The 21,615-nt window shown below is 44.7% G+C and overlaps 1 protein-coding gene across 1 annotated transcript in view; it reads right to left on the bottom strand.

Moving 5' to 3' along the window:
- Nucleotides 1-21,615, bottom strand: part of POU6F2 (POU class 6 homeobox 2) — a 478,894-nt gene that overhangs the window by 22,905 nt on the left and 434,374 nt on the right. The window contains exon 7 of the mRNA XM_064575615.1: nt 2,837-3,043. Within this exon, the coding sequence (XP_064431685.1) occupies nt 2,837-3,043 (207 nt within the window). The remainder of the gene's footprint in view (nt 1-2,836; nt 3,044-21,615) is intronic.

Raw genomic sequence — 21,615 nt, 5'->3', positions numbered from 1 at the left:
AGTCATGGTCGTCAGAGCAGCAGAGGACCAGGTGTTCCCAGAGTGGCGGAAATGGATCAATGATGTTTAATTTGGACAAAGAGTGGAGGAATGGCACCATATCTGCCTTTTTTTTTTTTTTGCCATTTCTTGGCTAGGTCCTTCTCCTGGATTAAAACCATCCTACCTCAAATCTAGAGCTGTAATTTTATGTAACTGGAATTGTCTCTCACCTACACGCCCTCCTCTGAAATCCAAGGCGAGAATGAGAGCTGTTTTGTATTAAATGTTGATGATTTCTAATTAATTCATCACCTTTGTGGCAATTTACAACTTGGCTTTGCTGACAGAAATAGTTTTTAGCAGATTGAATGAAAAGAGGCTGATCTCATTTTTCCCCCTAGAGATAATTTTAGCATAAGTTTGAACAGATAGAAATAGGTCTTAAAAAGCCAATAAAAGATAGAGGCTCTTGCCTTATTTAGGGAACCATTTAGAATGCAGAGAGTCCAATGGCATCTTGTAAATAGTAAAAGAAATAATCTAGCTGAGAGATAGGGGTGAGGAGAGGGGAGGGAAGTCCTCAGTGATATATCTGGCAGGGAGTGAGCCACTGGGTATGATTAAGCTGAGGAAGAAGAGGGGTGCTGGGAGCCTTGGCTCTCCAGGCAGTGGTTTAGATTTGGAGGGAGAACCAAAGGGCATAAGACCAGAGTCTCCATCTCTGGGAAGTGTGTTCAGATCTGACCTGGTTTTTCCTAGTGTTCACCCCTCAGTGGAAGAGGTATCCTTGCTTGACCCACTCATAGATCCCCTCACTGCTCCCTCATGACATTTACTATAGATCTCAGGTACATATTTGTGCAAGTCTTTGATGAATGTCCATCTTCCTCGCTAGACCGTGAACTCCATGAAGGAAGGGCTCATGGTATCTGTCATGTCTACCAGCCTAGCTGCCATGTACAGTGCCTGACAAATAGTAGGTGGTCAATAAATATATATACTAAACAGATTTTTAAAAATATTTATTGAACAAGCGATTGGATTTTGCAAGCATAGTCTTTGGGTGCCACCAAGAGTGGGCTGTATGCATGGTTGCATCAGAAGCCAAATGGCTGAGATCTCTGGGAAGACACTTCTACTTTGTTACAGACGAATGATGAAGAACTGAGCAGTGCTTTCTTCTTCCTCTTTCCTTCGTATTTTACTTCCTTGCTAGATGCTTTACATTATAGTTTTCCAACAACCCGTGAGGCCATCTACTCAGTCACGTACTCACTGTTAATATTTGTCTTCTCCTCCCACCACCTTTCCTGTTAGTGCACCCTCTAGCTGCAAATCTGGGTCTTAGCCCTTCCAACTTTTGCTTCTTGACTCACCCAGCTGCTGGTTTCAAAATGTTTCAAACAGAGCAGCTCCAGACTTTAAAGAGTTACAACAAAGAAAGAGAGGAATTGATGTTTCTCCATTGCTTTACCCGATTTCATCTCTGTAGCATTTGACACTGTGTCCACTTCCTACTTTTAAAAAACTCTTGGATGCTAGATTGTGACCCTCTGGATTCCTCTCCTCCTGAACCGGCCACTTCTTCCGTCTCTCCCTTCCTCTTCCATTCCTTAAAAGCTAATGTTTCCCCAAGTGACTCCTTCATCTTCCTTCCTTTTCTCGCTCCTGCTGATTTTTTCTGGATGTTGGATTTGTTCTCAGCTACACCATATGCACTTGTTGACTCTCAGATCCTGTCCTGGATGCTACTACAATTCCAGACCCTTGGTTTCAGTTATCCAGCGCATGCTTTCATAAATTCCTCTTTGTGTTTTGCTATAGTCTCCTAAATGGTTTGTTTACAATAGATGTTTCACCACTTCAGCTCAGCCTCCATCTGCTCCCCGAGTTAGAGTTGTTTTCTTGAAAAATGAAGCTGAGCATGTCATTCCTCCCTCGGAATACCTCTCACAGATTCCCAAGGCTGCAGAGTAGACGGTATCACCATCATCATGCCTATGTAAGGGCTTACTGTGTGCCAGGCACTAACCACTTCATATAGATTGACTCATTGAATCCTCACAACCACTCTGAGTCAGGTACTGGTTATCCCCATTTTACAGATGAGGACACGGGCATAGAGATGATGCATGATTCATTCAAGATCACACAAAGACGAAGTCCATCCTTTCCAGCTTGATTATAGAGCCCTTTCCATGACTGTCCTCAGCCTCCCCCTGCACTCCAATCACATGAGCCTTTCTTCTGTTTCACAACACTCCATCCTCCTTCATATTCCCCTGGCTTTGCACCTGCTGTTCCCGTGGCCTGGCATACTGTGATCCCATCATTGCTCCATCTTCATCCATCAAGACTCAGTCCCCAAACCATTTTATCTGTGAGAACTCAAAATTCTTCAGACAAAGTTGGCCACTCCCACTCTGTGATGATATTAAACTTTGTACACACCTGCCCTCTTACGGGATATTCCCTGCTTTATTGTGCAATGGAGTAATTTTTTTTCTCATTTACAGTTAAGGCATAAATGGTCTTAGTTTCTTCTTGAACCCTTTTAAAATTGTCTGAAAATTAAGTATCATCAGTGTCAAAGTAAGGACACATCCCTATTGAATTGTAGGCTATTATTTGTTTATAACTTAATATACTCATATTTTTGGATTAGAGACATAGTTCTTACCCGTATTCTCTAAGAATGAAAAAAGAACTACTTGCCTTTTGAAATTTTTGATATGTTAGGATTCAGGTTGGAATATTTTGTGATTTAAAAATTACTCTTCATTGACTGAGACCAAACAGAAGATGAGCGGTAAGGAGGGGGGTCCAGGTAGCCACGGCTACCTGGGGCCATTACCTGCTGGCCGGGCTTGATGGGTGAGAGTGTGATGCCCTGGGTGTTGATCACTGGGAGAATCTGGTTCCCGATGACCGTGGCAATGATCTGGCCCTGGGCGTTGGTCAGGAGCTGGGGGGTGATGGGCTGCACTTGAAGGCCCTGAGTGCCACTCGCCGCTTGGCTTGATGGCCCCGGATTCGGCATCAGAGGAATGGTCCCAATAATCTGCAAGAGACGGGCCCAAAGGTGAGGTGCTGGGCTCTGCTCTGGGTCTGCACATGCAACTGAAGACCACTCATGCCTTGCTCTGTGCAGGAGCCTCCCAAGAGCCCATTGAGAGACCATGGTGACCAGATCTGGAGATGTGGGTGTGGAAGACAGTGGCAGGGCATGAGCATCTGCAGGAGAGATAAGCACACATGAATGGGGTGCATGGAAAGGCAGGGGAAAGCATCTTACTTGAAAGTAAAATCAAGCCTCAGTGAGGACACAAACCTGGGATTTCACAGACATCTGCTTTGTTGTCTCAGAACCAGCTAGAAGATGGACTTCTCATGGCACCCAAGACCCTCGTCTAGCAGGAGAGCCATATCCCTTCCCCAGAGGAGCCCCTCAGACCCAGCGTGCTCCCTCACATCCTTCCCCCTGCCTTGTTCTCCTCTACTCTCTCCATCCCTGCATCCTTTCACCTTTCATCCTACTCCTCCCTCAAGGTCCTTGTCACCCCAGCAGGAGTGCGCCTCACCACCCTGGTTCTGGCATCAGGGAGACGGGATTCCATTCCCAGCTCTGCCACCTACCAGCTCTAGGAGTCTCAGCTTTCTGAAGGCTTGAGAGAATTGGGATCACAAACAAATGCTTGAAACTAAAATAGAGTTGGAATGGCAACCGAAGATGGAAATTTTGAAAATGTGCCTTTTAGACAATGTGTTTGAAACTGGGTCTTTTTTTTTTTTTTTGAAACTGGGTCTTACGGGTTAGAAGTTCAGGGCTTCTGTGGCAGGTGGCAGATAAGGTTTCTGCTTGCATCTAGTAGCTTCTGGCTTCAGTGAAGGGATCAGGCGGAGTGTTGCAGGAGGGGCCTGGCTGGACCCAGTCACGGTGCTAAGGAGGAAGGGAGCACGGGCAGGACAGCAAATGGTCAGGGTGTCTCCGAGACCCGGAAACATAGATCACATTCGTATGTTGCTAGTACAGAATGAAAAGATGATGTGTCTTCCAAAGTTATGGACTCTTCTAGGGGAGTCACAGAGCTGGCGGTTGGATGCTTCCCCCTCCGCACAGCACGGCATGGTTCAGCAGCGCTGCTCTTTGAGTCACCTTCCAGGGTCCCCTCCCAGATGCGATCTGTGGTAACGCGGCCTCGGGGCCACCAAGACCTATTCCTAACACTGTCTCCGGAAGTGCTTTTACGTCCACGGTTTCATTTCTTTCCACGATCTTAGGTCCGCTAACAAGTGCGCATTAGTCCCGCCCCCTTTAAGTGGGTAAGACCGCGTAGGCTCAGCTGTCACTTGATGGAGGCGTTGGTGAGTGACAGAGCTGGAGTCCAGGTCCGCTGAGCCCCAGATGGTGGCTCTTCCATCATGTCCTCTGGTTCCCACCGCATGGAGGACATAGGCGAGGACCCACTCTTAGGGAGGGCACTGCCTCCCGTTTGCAATTTCCCTCCAGACAACACGCTGCTTGCAGTCTGAGTTTATAAATGCTTCTGTTTTCTGCCCCCGCAGCACTCCAGAGGGGGCTTTATCACAGGTTCTCCACACATGTCTTTTGGACGAATGGTTTCTAGACTCCGCTATCACTGGGATTCCAGAAGCAACAAGAACTGCAGGAGAACCCCAAGAGCACACTGTTCGGTGCGGAGGATCGCGACGGAGGGAGCGCCCCCTCCTCATTAGGCCGTTGCTTCCACCGCAGAAGCCCCCGTGGGATGGCGCTGCTGGAAGAGCCGTGTGCATGCTAAGTATCGGGGGCAGTTGTCCGTGGATGCTGATGAAGGTCACGTAATGACTGCGAGAGCGGTCAGCAGGCCCTTAGGGAGTCCGTAGCTCTGCGGGTCTCCCTGAGCAAGCCTGCAGGGTCCGGCCCGCAGCATCAGCAGTGAGCCTGTCCCAGCAGGGCCAGCCAGCAAGATCAGGAGGAGTCCACATCGATAGATGAGAGCACGTAAGTACTGCATTGATGAGTGGCCTTGCAGGAAACAGCTCAGGCTTCAAAGGCTCTTCCTCTGACCCCACTGGCAGTGTGGAGAGGCCTGGAGAGCAGGGGCCTCGTCCCATACCCACACTGACCGGTCCACTCTGGCCTCCCCGTGTCTTCGGCCTGAGAAGCCCCACTCCATTGGATTGGCCTGAGTTGAAAGCCGAGAGAGGCCGGATTCGTTTAGGTGGCAGGGTTGTGGGTTCTATTTTAGGCAGCATGTCAGCGTGTTTAGGAGCCCCTGTGAGTAAGTAAGCTGGGAGAAGGCCTCCGCTGAGGCACAGCGCTGACAGCTACAGAGCTCACTGTGATGCTGGGAGGCATTCTGCTCCGAGAAGATTGACACGAGTCTCTGCTCCCCTCGCAGTAATGAGATGCTTGGCCTTCTTTCCCGCTGGAAAGAGGAAAGGCAAATGCAAACGACTCACCAGCCTTTCCCTTAAGTGCATCCTCGCTCCAAATACTGTGCTTGACATTACTAAAACATGGGGCCACTTACGTCTCCTTCCCCACTAGCTCCTCTCGTCTTTTGGGGGTCCCAGCATCACTTGCGGAGGGCAGGTCAGCACTCTTGTCGGAGCCAGAGGGATCTGGGACTACACGGCTGGAGGGACCCTTTAACAAGGAGGGTTTTTCTGCCAGTTGGGGGGTGGGGTCGGACAGTTCCAAGGTCTGGAAGCCTTCTGTGAAGCTGTGCATTTCTCATTCTTGTTCCCCTTTGCAGGGGAGTTGGGATGACCCTCTGGGCACATCATGAACTTGGCAGTGCACTATGGGGGTTTCCTAACATCCCCCAGCGTGCTCCCATTCATCGAGGGTAGAGATGATCACACACTGTGTTGTCTACAAATTCCCAGATGTGCCTGTTTTGCTTCGGTTGGCCCCGACTCCTCTCAACACTTCCACAGACCTCACCAAAACGCTTCCTCGGATCCTGATGCCAGAGAGATCTCAACAAGGAAGCCAGAGATGCGGGGCAGCCATGATGTGAGGCTCTTGGCACTTGCGTAAAGTTGGCAGTTTTACTTGTGGAAATTGTATTTGAAATTAGAGGCCTTTTGATATTCAAGGGAAGTATGTACATCTACACATATTCCAAGGAAATCAGGAAGTTAAAACTGACCTTTGATGTTGGGAGAACTCTGACTGGAGGGCAAAGAGAGAGAGGATGCTTCTGAGACATCTGTAGCCCAAAGACTAGCCTTTGGAGTTTGCGTTTCTGGCTCCCAGAGCTCAGGATTTGCTGCTAGGAGAGTCCTGATGGAAAGACGTGTTGCTGAGCGAACAAGGCCAGCCAGTAGGCTGTGACTCCTGGTCAAGGCATTAACTGCACGAGAGAACTGACTTTGGCAGAGCAGCCTGCTGCCTGCGGGCTCTTCTCTGCGGGGAGTGTGGCATCACACGCCATGGAGAAGACCAAGAAGATGCAACTGGGGGCAGAGGAGGGGGCAACGAGACAGGCACATTGCATGCCAAGATTCTGTCAGTTCAACAGAGAAATGATATGTACCAAACAAGTGGCAAGCACTACCTGATAAGAATCTCTATATCCATGTGATGAGTGCTCCAAGGCATACTGGGAATGAATGAGTGCTAGCAGAGGAAGAACGATGAGGGTGGTTAAGGGAGACTTGACGGAAGAAATGGGGGCAGAGCAGAGTCTCAAGCATTGGGTGGGATTCAGCAGGGCAGAGAAATCATTCCAAACAAGAGACTAGCTGGACATGAGAAACACGGGGGATGGTGCATTGACTAGTTTTCAAGCAAGAGGGTTGAGACAGTGGAGCAGGGACAGGTCAGCGTGGAAGGTGTCAAATCCCATCCAGGCAAGGGGATTCAAGGATGGTTTTTGAGGGGGTGGAAAGGAGCACTGAAATGGAGCTATTTCTGGGATGAAGACAAAGGTGTGGATAGAAGAGACTGAAGCGGTGAGAGACTCTGGACAGGAGCTCAGTTGCCAGGATGCTATTGTAGTTGGCCAGGGGTGAAGCAAAGTGCCTCCAGGAATCCTTGACAGAGGGGTTGCTGGATTCGTTGACTTCCACTGCAATTCAAATCGCATGGCCTACTTTATGCCTTGGTTGCAACATTAGAAATTTTTGGGTGAAGTTATTGCCCCATCAATCCCACAGCAAATAGCTCAGGCATCATTTGCAATGATCCTAGATGTCTTTGCCTTGGCCCTAACAGTGATGACTCATCTTCTGATGAATGCTTTAACCAGGCCTGGGCCCTTACTCGTATTGTAATAACTTGTGACCTAAAAGAGTTCTGGCCTCTCCGACAGGGGACTTCCTTGGTTGTTGTTGCTCGCGTCCACCTGTCTTTTTCCTTAGAGGAGTTACGAGCATAAACCACAACCGAAAATGAAGTCCGTGTCGCAAGAGCAACTAAAAAATATAGTTAAAATGACTACTAATGTTCATTAGCACATGTATCCCTGTTTCTGTAAAAGTTTGGGTGACTTACACATAAAAGTGACTGTTGTTCATTTAGTGGCAATTAGGACTTTAGCCATCATAAAGATTATCTTGGGACTGTAGCAAATCTCAGCAATTTGGGGTCACCGGGTTATCATCACTGTGCCCTTACGGACTTCGGGCTAGTTGAGGTGCTCAGTAGGGACGAATTAGGACCGAATGAGGATAACGTGCACTGAATTTATTCACTGCCCACATGTGGTGTCCTCAGCAGCAGCGGATGCTGCCATCACTAAAGCCCAGGGCACCCAGACAAGTCATCTGATGGGCCACATGTCGTAATTGTCTATGACATGCTGTTAAACTCTGCCTCGGAGAATGTGTTTGCAGATGTCAGAATGACAAGTAATTTTGTTGCACATATCTTTAAGAAAAGGAAATCCGTCCATACTTTCTCAGCATGTTCAATCCATCAGCAGAGACAATTCTTTGTCAAATATTTGTGTAACCTCAGCATTTTTTGGTCAAGAGGCTTTTGTTAACACTAGCATCGAACAAAGAGCACCAGAGAGCCAGGGAGCGGGTGTGAGCGATCCCCAGGATGGAAGCAGCCCATCACCTTCCCCTTCCTCTGTGGTTTGGCAACAGCCATTCTCTCTCTTTCTCCGAGGGAGGATTTTGTCTTCTTTTTTTTTTTTTTTTTAAGATTTTATTTATTTATTTGACAGAGAATGAGAGAGCACATGAGAGGGGGGAGGGTCAGAGGCAGAAGCAGGCTCCCTGCCGAGCAGGGAGCCCGATGCGGGACTCGATCCCGGGACTCCAGGATCACGACCTGAGCCGAAGGCAGTTGCTTAACCAACTGAGCCACCCAGGCACCCGGATTTTGTCTTCTTTATATAACACATTCAGTGATCTCACTTGCCTCCAGTTGTAAGGTTAAACCCACTTAGAATTATTTTGGCAGCTCTGGTTAGGATGTTGATTCCAGGAAAGGTAGGAGAATACAATTATTCCCCAAACAAAATTTATTTTTCCAAGATGCAGTCGTGCCTTCTTGCATTTGGCTCTGTCCAAGATGGGGAAAAAGAGAGGCGTGGATGTTGAGAGGGGCTTTAGCAGAGAATCTGAGCCAGAGAAGAGTAAAAGCATGAAGATAAGCAGATGACGGAGCTCAAAAGAGAGAGATGCTCAACTAAGGACCCTTGCATTTAATCTTGGAGGCAATGCCAATCAGTTGGGCGTGGCTTCCCTGAACTCTGGAGGTCTCAGGGTTTGGGAAAAATACAGCACCACGAGTGATTAACAATGCCTGGCTTGGGTATGGGCATCGGGAATGGCAGGGCCTAAAAATGGCATCACCGAAGCCCAGGAGATGAGACAAATTATCTTAGACCAATTTGCAAGAAATGGACGACACGTAGCTCTTTAATGAGCAACTGTGAAACAGAATGTCTTAAGGTGTACGTTTTGACGCTTGTGTTATGGGTATTGAGAGGTGCTCTACCCCTGGGAATATCTACCTACTCAATGTTTCCCGCTGTCAGTTAGAATTAGGATCCCCGTTGGATGCTCCGCTATTGGTTTTCAACTTTGGAAACACACTCACAGACAAGAGTAAAGAATTAGAGGTGCCAGGATCTTCACAGTGTCACTTGTGGTCACATTAGGAGAAGGATAATTTGCATGAAAGCCAGATGTTGTAAAGACAGCAATAACATCAATAGAAACAATCCTCTTCTCTGAAATCTTCTTAAGAGCCATTAAGGATCATTCTCCCTAATAGAATTTAGGATAGGTCTATAGAGGAATAAATAAAATTCTCCACTGGCCAGGTTCAAGCCCAGGCTTTGCCACTAACCCGTGGGAGATCGTTGGCAAATTACTTCACTTCTAGAACCTCAGGGTATTCATCTGTAAAATGGGAATAACGACGCCCACTTCATAAGGATATTGTGAGGACGAAATAAGATAATGTACACAAAGCACCGAACACTGCTTCACCAACCAAACAGGTGTTCAGTGAATGTTCGTTCATAACGTAATTTTGCTTACGTGCCTGTGTGGTAACTCCTGGCATTTGTACTAATTTGTAAAAGCTCCTTTGTGTTATTCTGAGTATTATGATGTCACCATGAAAATAGTTTACCATGAAGAACAGAAAACAGTAGTTCACCGTGAAAAATAATTAAATCCTCCCTGTCTTGTAACAGAATGCTAAGCTGGAAGTTTCCTTTGAAGCGCCAAGATTCAGTAGATGTTGCATTCCAAGGGAGGGACTAGACTATGCTGCTGAAAACCAGTAAGACAATTCAGAACTCAGAGGGCAGACACAGAAAAATTTTGAAATTCTGTGTGTCTTCCTCACTCCCAGGGATGGGGCATGGGGAGTTTCTCCTCACCTCCAGGTAGTAAAGGTGGTGGGGCAAGTATCGTCTCCTCCAATTTGGGGAACATACACCTAAGGAAGCTAAAGGTGAGAGGCTGTGGTTTTTGAGCTGAGGAGGGAGGAGAGAAAAAGCCAGAAGAGCAAAGAAAAGGAAGAGAAAGGAGAGGGATGAGAGACAGAAAGAGAGACAGAGAGAGAGGGCTATATCGCATTGCCCCTTGACCATAGCACTGTGCCCTTGGAAAGTCCCAGCTGGGCCTCAGACAACCTCATGAGAGAGCTGGCTTGAGCCATCTGCTGGCCCAGAGGGCGGAGGCCGTCTCTTAGCAGTTCAACAGAGGGCCACTTTTATGCCCATCTATCCTCCCCCCACCTCAGCCTGCCCTGTCAGGAACGGAGTTAGCAAGGTGAAGAAAGGAGAATCATTCCACCAGGGGAAGACTACCCTTTCCCACAGCAGCAGCCGGAAGGAGGCCCGCCTGGGGACGCTGCTGGGGGCTGTGGGAAGTTTAAGTTAGGTTCTAAGTGTTGATTATTGTCAGGGAACAGGGCATCTTGTTGGCACCTTAAGGTCACTCTAGAAGACTGAGTTTCCCTGAGTGCCTACGAGAAGTCGTGGGGCAAGAGCCTGAGCTTTAATCCAAGGGGAGGGGAGGGCCTGTGGCCCCCGAGCAGGTTGGCAGGGATAGTGAGAGGCTCTGAGGATTATACCCTGCTGGGTAACACTTCTGTCCTGTTTCCCCACTTTCGGGGCTTGATAACTGTCAATTATGTGACCAAGAGATTTAAGCTTGTCATTCTCTCCCGACTGTCTCTCATCACTGCGTGTGGAGGGGGGCAAGTGTGAGCCAAAGGTACCATCTCTTTATGTTTTTCTTAGAATGTTAGCATTTTGGGCCCATAGTTCAGTGGGTTTTTTATAAATTAAACATGACTTAATCGTGAATATTTGCGAGTATTTTCTAAGCCATTCCCATCTGTAATTTTAAAAACAGGTAAAGATAGGGACTGCCTTTATCTCAATCATAAGGTCAATAATACTAAAAAAGGAGTACCTGTGGGTCATGGGACTTTGTTCACCGAGAACACTTGCAAAGTAGAGGAGAAATGAATGCAAAAGGAGACTTGGGGGACGCTTGGGTGGCTCAGTCAGTTAAGCACCTGCCTTCAGCTCAGGTCATGATCCCAGGGTCCTGGGATCAAGTTCTGCATCGGGCTCCCTACTTGGCGGGGAGCCTGCTTCTCCCTCTGCCTGCCGCTCCCCCTGCTTGTGCTCTCTCTCTTTCTCGCTCTCACTCTGTCTGATAGATAGATAGATAAATAAATAAATAAACAAATAAATAAATAAGAAAGAAAGAAAGAAAGGAGACTCAGAAGAGAAGAGAGAATTTGACGAGTTACCAGAGGAAGCATTTAAACCTGTGAGCACAATATATACCTTCCCATAGACTATGAACTTGGTTTAGTTCTGAGAGCTGGTGGCTGCTATTTCTCACGCTGATTGTGGGCATGTCAACCGGTGAATTACTGAACCCTACATCTGAAACTCATGAGGTACTCTATGTTGGCTACTTGAATTTAAATTAAAAAAAGAAAAAAGAAAAAAATGTCAGCCGACTTAAAAATGGATACTGTGGCAATGCTTTCGTTCCTGAAATGCTACTGAAGCTCTTGAAAACCTGAACGTTGCACCAGGGAAAGCCAGTGCCCGCCAAAGGAGAAAACAGTGACAATACCCAAGGGAAGGTCAGAGGAGTCAAGAGGAATTTTGACCTGGTCATTTGGCAGTTATCTTAGCAAGACTGTTCTTATCAACAACAGCACTATTTATAAAGTACAGTAAAGATGTGCATATGGGTCTTCACTTCTTGTCTTATCTTTAATCAGACATATGATTAAAGAGCACAAGACTACCCCAAACTCCCAAATGCTCTCTCAAACACGGTCTTTTATTTGTTTAATTGTTGAGAAAGAAGAAGTCTAATGTACATGTGTTTGTTTTCCAATTCCAAATGATGAGGCAGCGGAAAAGGGATCCCACTCGATCTTCATGATCTAAGATAGGATAAGTCATGTCAGTTCCACAGGTGTTTGATAGAAATGATTTGCTTATAAAGCATGGCCTGAACCCGGGTTCCGCGGCCCATTAGCAGCAAACATTGTGGAAGAAACGCCATGTATCAGGGAACTGACAGGTCTCCCAGATAAGAGTCAACCCAACTGATACAATGATCATTCTTATTGGACCTGAATCTTTCTTGAGTCCCTTGGCAAAATGAAGTTAGCAGCTGCGACCACAGTCTGAACTGTTGACAGTTCCTATTATAATAACACTACAGCTGAATCGGGCACACTCAACACTGCATGCAGGTGTTTTTGGTTTTTTCCTTAATTTTTAAATTTTAAGATGCATCGCAGTATCTGTTCTTACATATTATACTGTAAATGTGAGATTTTTCTATCCTCTCTTTTATTTGGGTTCCCACTCAAGCATTAGGAAACATTGGCAGAGGAAAAGTTTTGATCCAGAGTATAGTCTAAAGATTAAATTAAATGTACACAAGATGATCCTATGTTGAGATAGGAGTTAAGTGGGGAGTCATTGTAATTGCCTGCCTGGCTTATTCGTGGAGTGACTGGTGGGCAGGCATCAGTGTCCAGGACACAAATCCTTTTCCTGAACACAGTAGAGGTGCCTACCATCAACACGAGTTTTTTTTTTAAAACATTTTATTTATTTATTTGACAGAGAGAGACACAGCGAGAGGGGGAACACAAGCAGGGGGAGTGGGAGAGGGAGAGAAGCAGGCTTCCCGCCGAGCAGGGAGCCCGATGCAGGGCTCGATCCCAGGACCCTGGGATCATGACCTGAGCTGAAGGCAGACACTTTAACCACTGAGCCACTCCTCAACACAAGTTTTAAAATTGTATCTGAATTATAAATCTACTCTACTGAAAGGCATATTGGTAAGCTCTGGATTATTTAGGAGTTCTTTATTTCTCTATGGTGCTATTTTCCCTCTACCACTCTGCTTTTACTTAACTAGAAAGTGGGATGAGGAAGATGGAGGAGGGAGAGTGAATTTTGCAAAATATTAGCTCAAGGTTTGATTGGGCCTGATGTGGAATCCAAAGTTGACTGGCTTCATCTGGGACTCGACAGAAATACCCAGTGATACAGAAAAGGTTCTCCCAGCAAAGCATAAATAAACAAGACTCTCAGCACTAAATGCAATTTTCTTTGGGCAAGGGAAGTGGAATTTGGAGAGATTCTTCTGGAAATGGAAGGAGAAATTGCCACTTTGTTCCATGCCCAACTTTCCCTTGGAAATTTATCACTTATGGTTAGCAATTGGTTTGTTTGGTTGTTTATATGAATATTAATATTTACATATTAAAAGTATTTTTATATGAAGAGATAATACAGACATATTAGCAACTCTTTCACTGTCAGAAAGAGTAGGGGATTGGAGTGACTAGATGATTCTAACAAAGGGATAAAAATCTCTTCAACCTTATCTGGAAAAGCCAGTAATTGAACATCTTTGCTTTATTCTGAATGGCTTCAACATTAAGAGTGGGTGGGTTTTTTTTGTTTTTGTTTTTGTTTTTTATTTATTCATTAGAGAGAGAGAAAGGCAGAGAGAGCACCAGCAGGGGGAGAGGCAGAGGGAGGGAGAAACAGACTCCCCGCTGAGCTGGGAGCCTGATGTGGGTCTCGATCCCAGGACCTGGAGATCATGATCTGACCGAAGGCAGACGCTTAAGCATCTGAGCCACCCAGGTGCCCCAAAGAGTGTTGTTTTATTCATACATTTGCTTCATGCACAAATTAATCCCTTATATATTCACTCACTTACTCACTCACTCAGCAAATCCTTTCGGGGCTCTGCTGTGCACCCAGCCCTACCACCTGCTCTCATTCTTACTGTAGAAGACCGGGAAATTGCCCAGCCATCTGAATTCATGAAAATCCTTTCTTTTGGATTAACAAGAGCATTCTGTAAATCTTGCTGTCTATGGAACCAGCAACCGGCCAATGAAGAAGAAATCCTAGGTTTCCAGTAAGCAGGATGGTCAAGATGGCAGCAATTACATAACGCTACAGCCCCTTCTCTTGACGAGTTCCTGCAGGCTCTTTTCTCCTTCTGGGAAACTGCTGCATTTGTCAGTGGCTTGAGGTGATCTCCCGCGGTCCCTCCTTTTGAGGACTGACTGCCCACTCACATGCGTACCTGGATAGCTGAATTCACCCTTCATTGAAATAGATTCTTATTTTCTCTTGAAAAGTAGCAGGTTTTTTTTTTGTTTAATCTTTGAAGAAGGCCACTAGGTGCTAGGCACCGTTCTAGATTTTGGGAGTCTGAGAAATATCTGATGACTCTCACTTTTGTTTTAAAATCACTTTGATTGTAAAAAAAAGAAAAAAGAAGAAATGGTTTTGATGCCTGGAGAAGTCAGGTGGCAATCAGGCAACCATCAGGGAGGTAGGTAGAGGTAGATCCATTGGGACCTCTGGTCCCCAAGAACATAAACAGAAACTGCTGGTTTCCCACTAGAGAGAGGAAGGACAGGCGTATGGTGGGGAATTCCCTTCAGTTTGCACAGAACCATGTTCCTCCTCAGCGACCACATGGCTGTCATAAGACCTCTGTCTTCTTGATTCCACTACAAGGACCTATATGAATTCATTTTGTAGTAAACAAGGGCTCAGCCCCACCGTGCTCTCACACAGCTCACCCCTCTTCATCTATGAAGGTATTATAACTTTCCTATAGAGAACCTGAATTGGAATTTAAAGAATGCATATTTTAGCCCGTGGTTAATTCATAACAAGGGCAAGTGGGGACATCTCGTACAAAAGCAAATTCCTTCAAGCCATTGTGGCCCGGGGTTTCAATTTCTGGCTTCTCACTTGATTTTCAGTGGTAGGGAATGAAAATGTTTGTAAATATGATCTAATGCTCCAATTTCCAATTCTCTGCAGAGGCTTTACATTTTCGTTTTAATAGTAGTTATATTTGTCCAGTAGGATGTTCCACGTACCAGATAGCAAAGACAAATTCTTAAGGATGAACTGGCAACATTCGTTATTCACCATCTTTCCCTTCCTCCCCAATGACTACAAATTAAACTCTGAGTACTATTTATTTTCTTTGCAGCTGCTAACACTGTGGAATTCCGAAAACATTATTTTTCCCTTCCAAAGAGGATCATAACTGTAGTGAAGCCATCATTTTGCAGAAAGACCAACTTTGTAAGATTTTATATGGCTTTGCCTAAGACTTTAAGTTTTAATACCAGCAAAAAATACCTAGAATGTGGGGAAGTATTTCTGCTTCTGCCTGCTGATGCCAGATTAAGTGACTAAATCAGATTAATGTTATTTATTGCTTGGGAGAACACCTTTTAGTTTGACTCAGCCTTGGTCCTTAGAAGCTTTAGTAAACATCCCTAGATGAAGCTCTGGACCTAGGAACTGTATATTTTATATTTTTTCCCAGATGGAAGAAAAAAAAAAAAACGATAGCAATGACCTCAAACAAAACAAAAAAAACAAAAAACCACCCCAAATCAGGGACCGGTGAGCTCCAACATTCTAGGTCCTTTGGTCCCAGTGAAGGAAATGTTTGGCAATTGCTCAAGGAAAGTGCTGCACATATTTAGCATTACCTAGTGCTCTGAGGGCATCCAGCCTACAAAGCCAAATTTAAATTAATATAAACAGCAAAACAAGCGTCTAAAAAAAAAAAGAAGGGTGGGGAATGAAACCACTCCAAGCATCATTAAAGATGTATCTATTTATCACCACCCAGTTTCATGAGTCCAAGGTGATTCGTATGCTTTTTGTCAAGAGAATATCCATTGTTGTGGCAAAATTAAATGTATTTTGATACTTGCTTGCCATATTTATCTATCTGGTCAATCAGAAAAAAGTTGCTTCATCACTCCAACATATATTACTTTTTCAATTTCCTCTTAGTAATGTTTTTTTAATGTTCTTTAGGGTGAGACCACGGAGGTTCTCATTTCTCACAACAAAGACCGTAACTCATTAGAATTATGCTGATGAGTTTTTCTCATAAAAGTGCATCCTCATTTTCAGAGGTGACCAATCTGCACCCTTACCCCTAACCACCGGGCAGGTGTCGATGGATGTGATTGAAGAGGGCCACTGCACTCGTCCTAGCGTGGTTTCTCATAGTTTCGTGCTTCCTATTTTAAATGTCTCTCTGTGTGTGTATTGACTCTGGTACTTCAAATGTGGTCCTGAAAAAATGTAATTTATCATAACGAATAAGCCACCACTGTAATGATTTTTCAACTGTCCCGTTCTAAGCTCAATAATTTAGAATTTATACCAATGGTATGAATTTTGGAATTTTTAATTTCAAAAGCTATTTTTGAAGTATAGCCTTATCAGGAATATGTTTTGTTTTTTTTAAGATTGTATTTATTTATTTGAGAGAGAGCATGAGCTAGAGAGAGCACCAGCCAGGGGAGGGGCAGAGGGAGAGGGAGAAGCAGACGCCCTGCTGAGCAGGGAGCCTGATGTGGGACTTGATGTAGGACTCGATCCCAGGACCCTGGGATCATGACCTGAACTGAAGGCAGCTGCTTAACGGACTGAGCCACCCAGGTTCCCCAAGGGTGTCACCTTTTATATTAAAAACCATAAATAGTTGCTTTATAATTCAATGACACTGAGAAGATCCTACATTAAAATCCATCCATAACTTGCAATGAAATCCTCAAATTCCGTGTGAGTTTAAAACAGAGCTTTGTTTTTCTAGCTATCCATATCACTAAATCTCTTCCTTTTGGTTGCCTGGGAGAGCTTGCTAACAGCACCTAGAGGTTTACTGAAGGTAGATGGATATGTTTTCTATTCCAGAGCATCAGGGAAACCAGCAGTAGTTAAATGAACCTAGCAAGTAATATTCCTGTGCCCCTGCCTTTTGATTAAATCAAGTCCAGCAACCACATAGTCATGTTAGAGAGGCAAACTACACATCGCCTAGCCTTCTGTTGCTGACAATCGAGAGAAAATGAGGCAGTCAGCTTAACCTGTTAATAACGGTGTGGGCAGTGGACTCAAAATCCTCTGCCTAGTCCTCCACGTGCTGGAGTGACCGTGGCTTCCAAGACGCACATGGTCAAGGGAACAAGATGGCAGGGGTGGGGTTTGCTTGCTATGCACTAAGTGCCAGGGCTGGGGCAAGCATTTAACATCCTTTCTCCCTTTTACTCCTTACAGCAGCCCCGAAACGTTAGTAGTTTAAAAAACTGAAGAAAGTTAAGTAAATGGATAATGCCATTTTCATCAGGTACAGTAATGCTCGATGCTTAAAAGCATTTCCCCGTAAAACCTCAATATATTTAACAGACTCTACTTTAGATCAGCCACCCTAAGTGGATTAAAATATATGCAGGTGAGGAGCTCGAGATATTCAAGGAAAGGCTGTCGTATGGCAGGCTGCGTATTAGGCACTCATTCCCGAGGCACTGAAAGCAGTTTCACTCAGAGGAAAGCTGAGCTTCAAAGAAAACAGATCTGCCCTCAAATCCAGACTCTTTCCCTTACCAGCTGTGTGGCCCTGGGAAGCTGGTTCACTTTTCTGAACCCATGTGTGCTTAGCTGTAAATTAGAGATATTAGGGCAAGAGCAATGTAAGAATGAAATGAAATGATGAATTTATGTAAAATGCTTATCAAATAGCAGATTAGCTTATATGAATGCTCTATTTATTCACTCCACAGATTTTATTACTGTGTTTATGCTTACTGTGGGCCAGATGTCATTCTAGCCTCTTGGGATACATCAGTGAATAAGACAAAAAGTTTTAAATTCTTATCAGAGCACAGCGATTAAGAGCCATCTCTGACAGAGGACAAGACTGAGTTTGGATTCTGCCGTTTCCAGCTGGGTGATCTTGGCAGTTTGTTAATCCGTACAATAGGGATAAGCCATATTCCATGATTGTGATAAAGATGAAATGAAATAATAGAATCTATTGAATGTTAAGCACTCTTTGGTATGTAGAAAGTGCTCAATAGTGGCACCTGGGTGGCTCAGTCGGTTGAGTGTCTGCCTTTGGCTCAGGTCATGATCCCGGGGTCCTGGGATCGAGCCCTGCGTGAGGCTCCCTGCTCGGCGAGGAGCCTGCTTCTCCTTTCCCATCTACTGCCCCGCTGCTTGTGCTCTTTCACTCTCTCTCTCTCAAATAAATAATAAAGTCTTTTTTTTAAAAAAAAAAAAGAAAAGAAATTGCTCAATAGATGGCAGGAATTTAGGAATTTTATTACTGTTAGTACTATTCCCTCTAACAACCCAGAGAGGAAGAGACTGTCGTCAGTGCGCAGGAGAGAAGACTGCGGCTGAGTTAGACTAGCTGCCTTGCCTGGGGTCGCAGAGCTGCCTGGGGATGGTGTCTAACTCGGGGGCCTGTGCTCCTGACCGGGGGCGCCTTCCATGGGACCACGTGGACCTTGGTACTGTCTGCCTCTGTAACTCTGAGACACCGTGTTCTCGTGAATATCTATCAATAAGCATCAGAGCTAGGGAGTGTGTAATGTGTTTTCTTCGTGCATCAGGGTGCTGCGTGATTGATGCCAGTCACTTCAAAGTAGAAAGCTGTATCACATCTCCACTTTGCTGTTGCCCTGAACGCCCCCACCTTATGACATCTCAGGATCTACTTTATATTATTACTTTTGCAAGATGGAAAAGGTTAGCTGATGAGATGATTCGTAATTTGGAGCAATGTTCTATGTGAATGCATTAAATTCAATTGGATCGTGCCAAGTAGTTCTTACGTTTGAACTTGAACCTGGCTCCTCCTGCTGTTTTGAGTTGTGACTTTTCCATTCCTACCTATTTCCGATCTAGTTCTCATTTCTCTCTTATTGGCCTGTGAGTTGAGGACATGTTGCCCATGTCTTTAAGAATGCGTCATGTCAACAACTGATGGGCCAACAAAGAAGTTGGGTGCGTCATTGGGCATATGGTGCAGTAAAAGGCCCAGTGAACATTTATTTGGAGTTTGAATGCATCTCATGTGTGAGTTTCATGTTTTCCCCTCTTTAGGAATGTTCTGCTTAACTATAAAAATTGTTCGCTGAAATTGCACTAATGGGTATGTACCCTAAAGACACAGATGTAGTGAAAAGAAGGGCCATATGCACCCCAACGTTCATAGCGGCAATGTCCGCAATAGCCAAACTGTGGAAAGAGCCGAGATACCCTTCAACAGATGAATGGATAAAGAAGATGTGGTCCATATATACAATGCAATATTACTCAGCCATCAGAAAGGATGATTACCCAACTTTTACATCAACATGGATGGAACTGGAGGAGATTATGCTAAGTGAAATAAGTCAAGCAGAGAAAGTCAATTATCATATGGTTTCACTTATTTGTGGAACATAAAGAATAGCATGGAGGACATTAGGAGAAGGAAGGGAAAAATGAAGGGGGGGGCATTCAGAGGGAGAGACGAACCATAAGAGATGATGGACTCAGAAACAAACTGAGGGTTCTAGAGGGGGGGGGGTGGGAGGATGGGTTAGCCTGGTGATGGGTATTAAAGATGGCACGTACTGCATGGAGCACTGGGTGTTATATGCAAACAATGAATCATGGAACACTACATCAAAAATTAATGATGTACTGTATGGTGACAAACATAACATAATAAAATAAAATTTTAAAAAATTGTTTGCTGAAAAAACTGGTGTTGATCTAGGGATGCTAAGTCAGAATTCAGTACTTCCTCTCTTTCCACGCCTTCAGACCCAAATCAAGTTGGGAAAACTGAGACATAAGTAGCTTCCGCTTCCATCCTTGAGTTTTTACTAAAACCTAATTACTGAAAAGAGAGTCATCGTCAACAGCCCAGAGTACGGTCTTTTGGGTACTGGATTTGGTTAAGGCTGTTTATCAAATAAATAACACACTTCCTCAATCATAAGACTCCCACATTTTTTCTATTTTTAATACTTGTGAAATCAGGTTGCCCTAACAGTTGATTTATCTGTTTAATGTGGTAGTATTTTCTTCCATTCTGAAAAAAGCTGTTCTTAAATTGATGGTAAAACTTATTATCAGTGGTTTCTTAGACTCAGAATACAGTATTAGATATTTCTCTTTTTCTTTGGAAGGGCTTACTTCCTTAGAGGGGCAGCTTCCAAAGGGAAGGATATAGAAATGTATAGTACTTTGCCATTCTGGGAGCTTCCTCAATTCCAAAATCATTTTGCTGTGTGATACTACAAAAAGCCCCAACCCAAGATTCACTGAGATGGAGTTTCCTATTAACTCTGAAAGGCTCACTTTGGTGAGCGCTCATATCAAGCACACACCACATACTCTTCCCGCCTGGCTAGGATGCCTGGCTGGAAGGCAGGGGACCCACAGTCCCCCAGACCCTGATGCCCTGAGTCTGATTTTTCCCGGCAAGATAAAGTGGAGATCTGAGGTCATTTTTTTCAAGATTATCTCATTTCTTTAGAGATTTCCCTGAATCTTCTTCTCTGGTTCCTTTGATCAGCAAAAATAAAAATGGTGAGAATATTGATTAAAATAACCATGAGAGACGATGGACTCTGAAAAACAAACTGAGGGTTCTGGGGGGGAGGGGGGGTGGGAGGATGGGTTAGCCTGGTGGTGGGTATTAAAAAAGGCACGTTCTGCATGGAGCACTGGGTGTTATGCACAAACAGTGAATCATGGAACACTTCATCTAAAACTAATGATGTAATGTATGGTGATTAACATAACAATAAAAATGAAAAAAATAACATTTATTTTGGCAAGGTTTACAGTCTTTTATAGTTTTCAAGTGTGTGCATTTATATATCTTCAAGAGAAGTCTTTGAGGTTGATAGGGCAAGAATTACAGTTCCCATTTGCAGATGGAGTGAGAAAGTTTCCAGAGTCTGTGACCTGTCTAATGGAGCATCCAGAAAATGAACCTAGGTCTTTAAACCCAAGAAAGTGAAGGTGGTATGGGAGGATGCGTGTGGACTTTGCACTCAGATCTCAGTTCTGCCAGTCCCTAAAGGTGTCATCCCAAGAGTCTGCTCTTGTGCACAGCTGGGGTAATCAAACTACGGTCAAGTCCTCTGGGAGGATCACAGATGATACCAGCCCCATGGTGAAGGCTCACTGCCTGGGAGGTAGCATTAATTCCATTATTCTTTTGTAGAAATCACTTCGCCTGAACCTAGTGCTTTTCTAAGAACATGGTTCTAGAACTTTGCCACTGAAATGAGCTACACAAACATGGGCTAGTGATACTATTTTGCAGTCAGCGTGCACTAACTGGAATGTGAACTCTGCTAGTCAAACAAAGATGTGAGAAGTCGGATCAGTTCTGAGGGAGCTGTCTGTGAATAGTGCCTTGTAACTTATTTCCTGTTTGGAATTACAGCTGTTAATTAGGTTGCTTCATTAGTTAATTGGCCCCTTTCCTATTTACCCAGAAAGGATGTGCCCAGTCTCCATGCAGGAGCCTACACAAGAACACATTTCCCTATTCCCAGGAAAACGAAATACTCATGGATGAAGAATTAAAAGAAAAAAAAAATAATTGCAGTGGTCAGAGATTTAAAAAAAAGTGTAACAGCACCGCAATCCAAAGTTCTGCTTTAGATAGGAGAGACCTTGGTTCTCTCTGGCTCGATCTACAGGGTAAATCCCCTAAAACGAGATTTTTTTTTTTTTAATTGTGTATTTCTGGCCACTCCTTTAATCGCGCACGACAGGTTGCACTGAGGGGTGG

The sequence above is a fragment of the Mirounga angustirostris genome, unplaced genomic scaffold (assembly GCF_029215605.1).
Source record: "Mirounga angustirostris isolate CCGP_5_RB_7025 unplaced genomic scaffold, mMirAng1.0.hap1 SCAF_12, whole genome shotgun sequence".
Taxonomy (NCBI): domain Eukaryota; kingdom Metazoa; phylum Chordata; class Mammalia; order Carnivora; family Phocidae; genus Mirounga; species Mirounga angustirostris.
The sequence above is the reverse complement of the archived record's forward strand: the minus strand, read 5'-3'. Positions and strand labels throughout refer to the sequence as shown.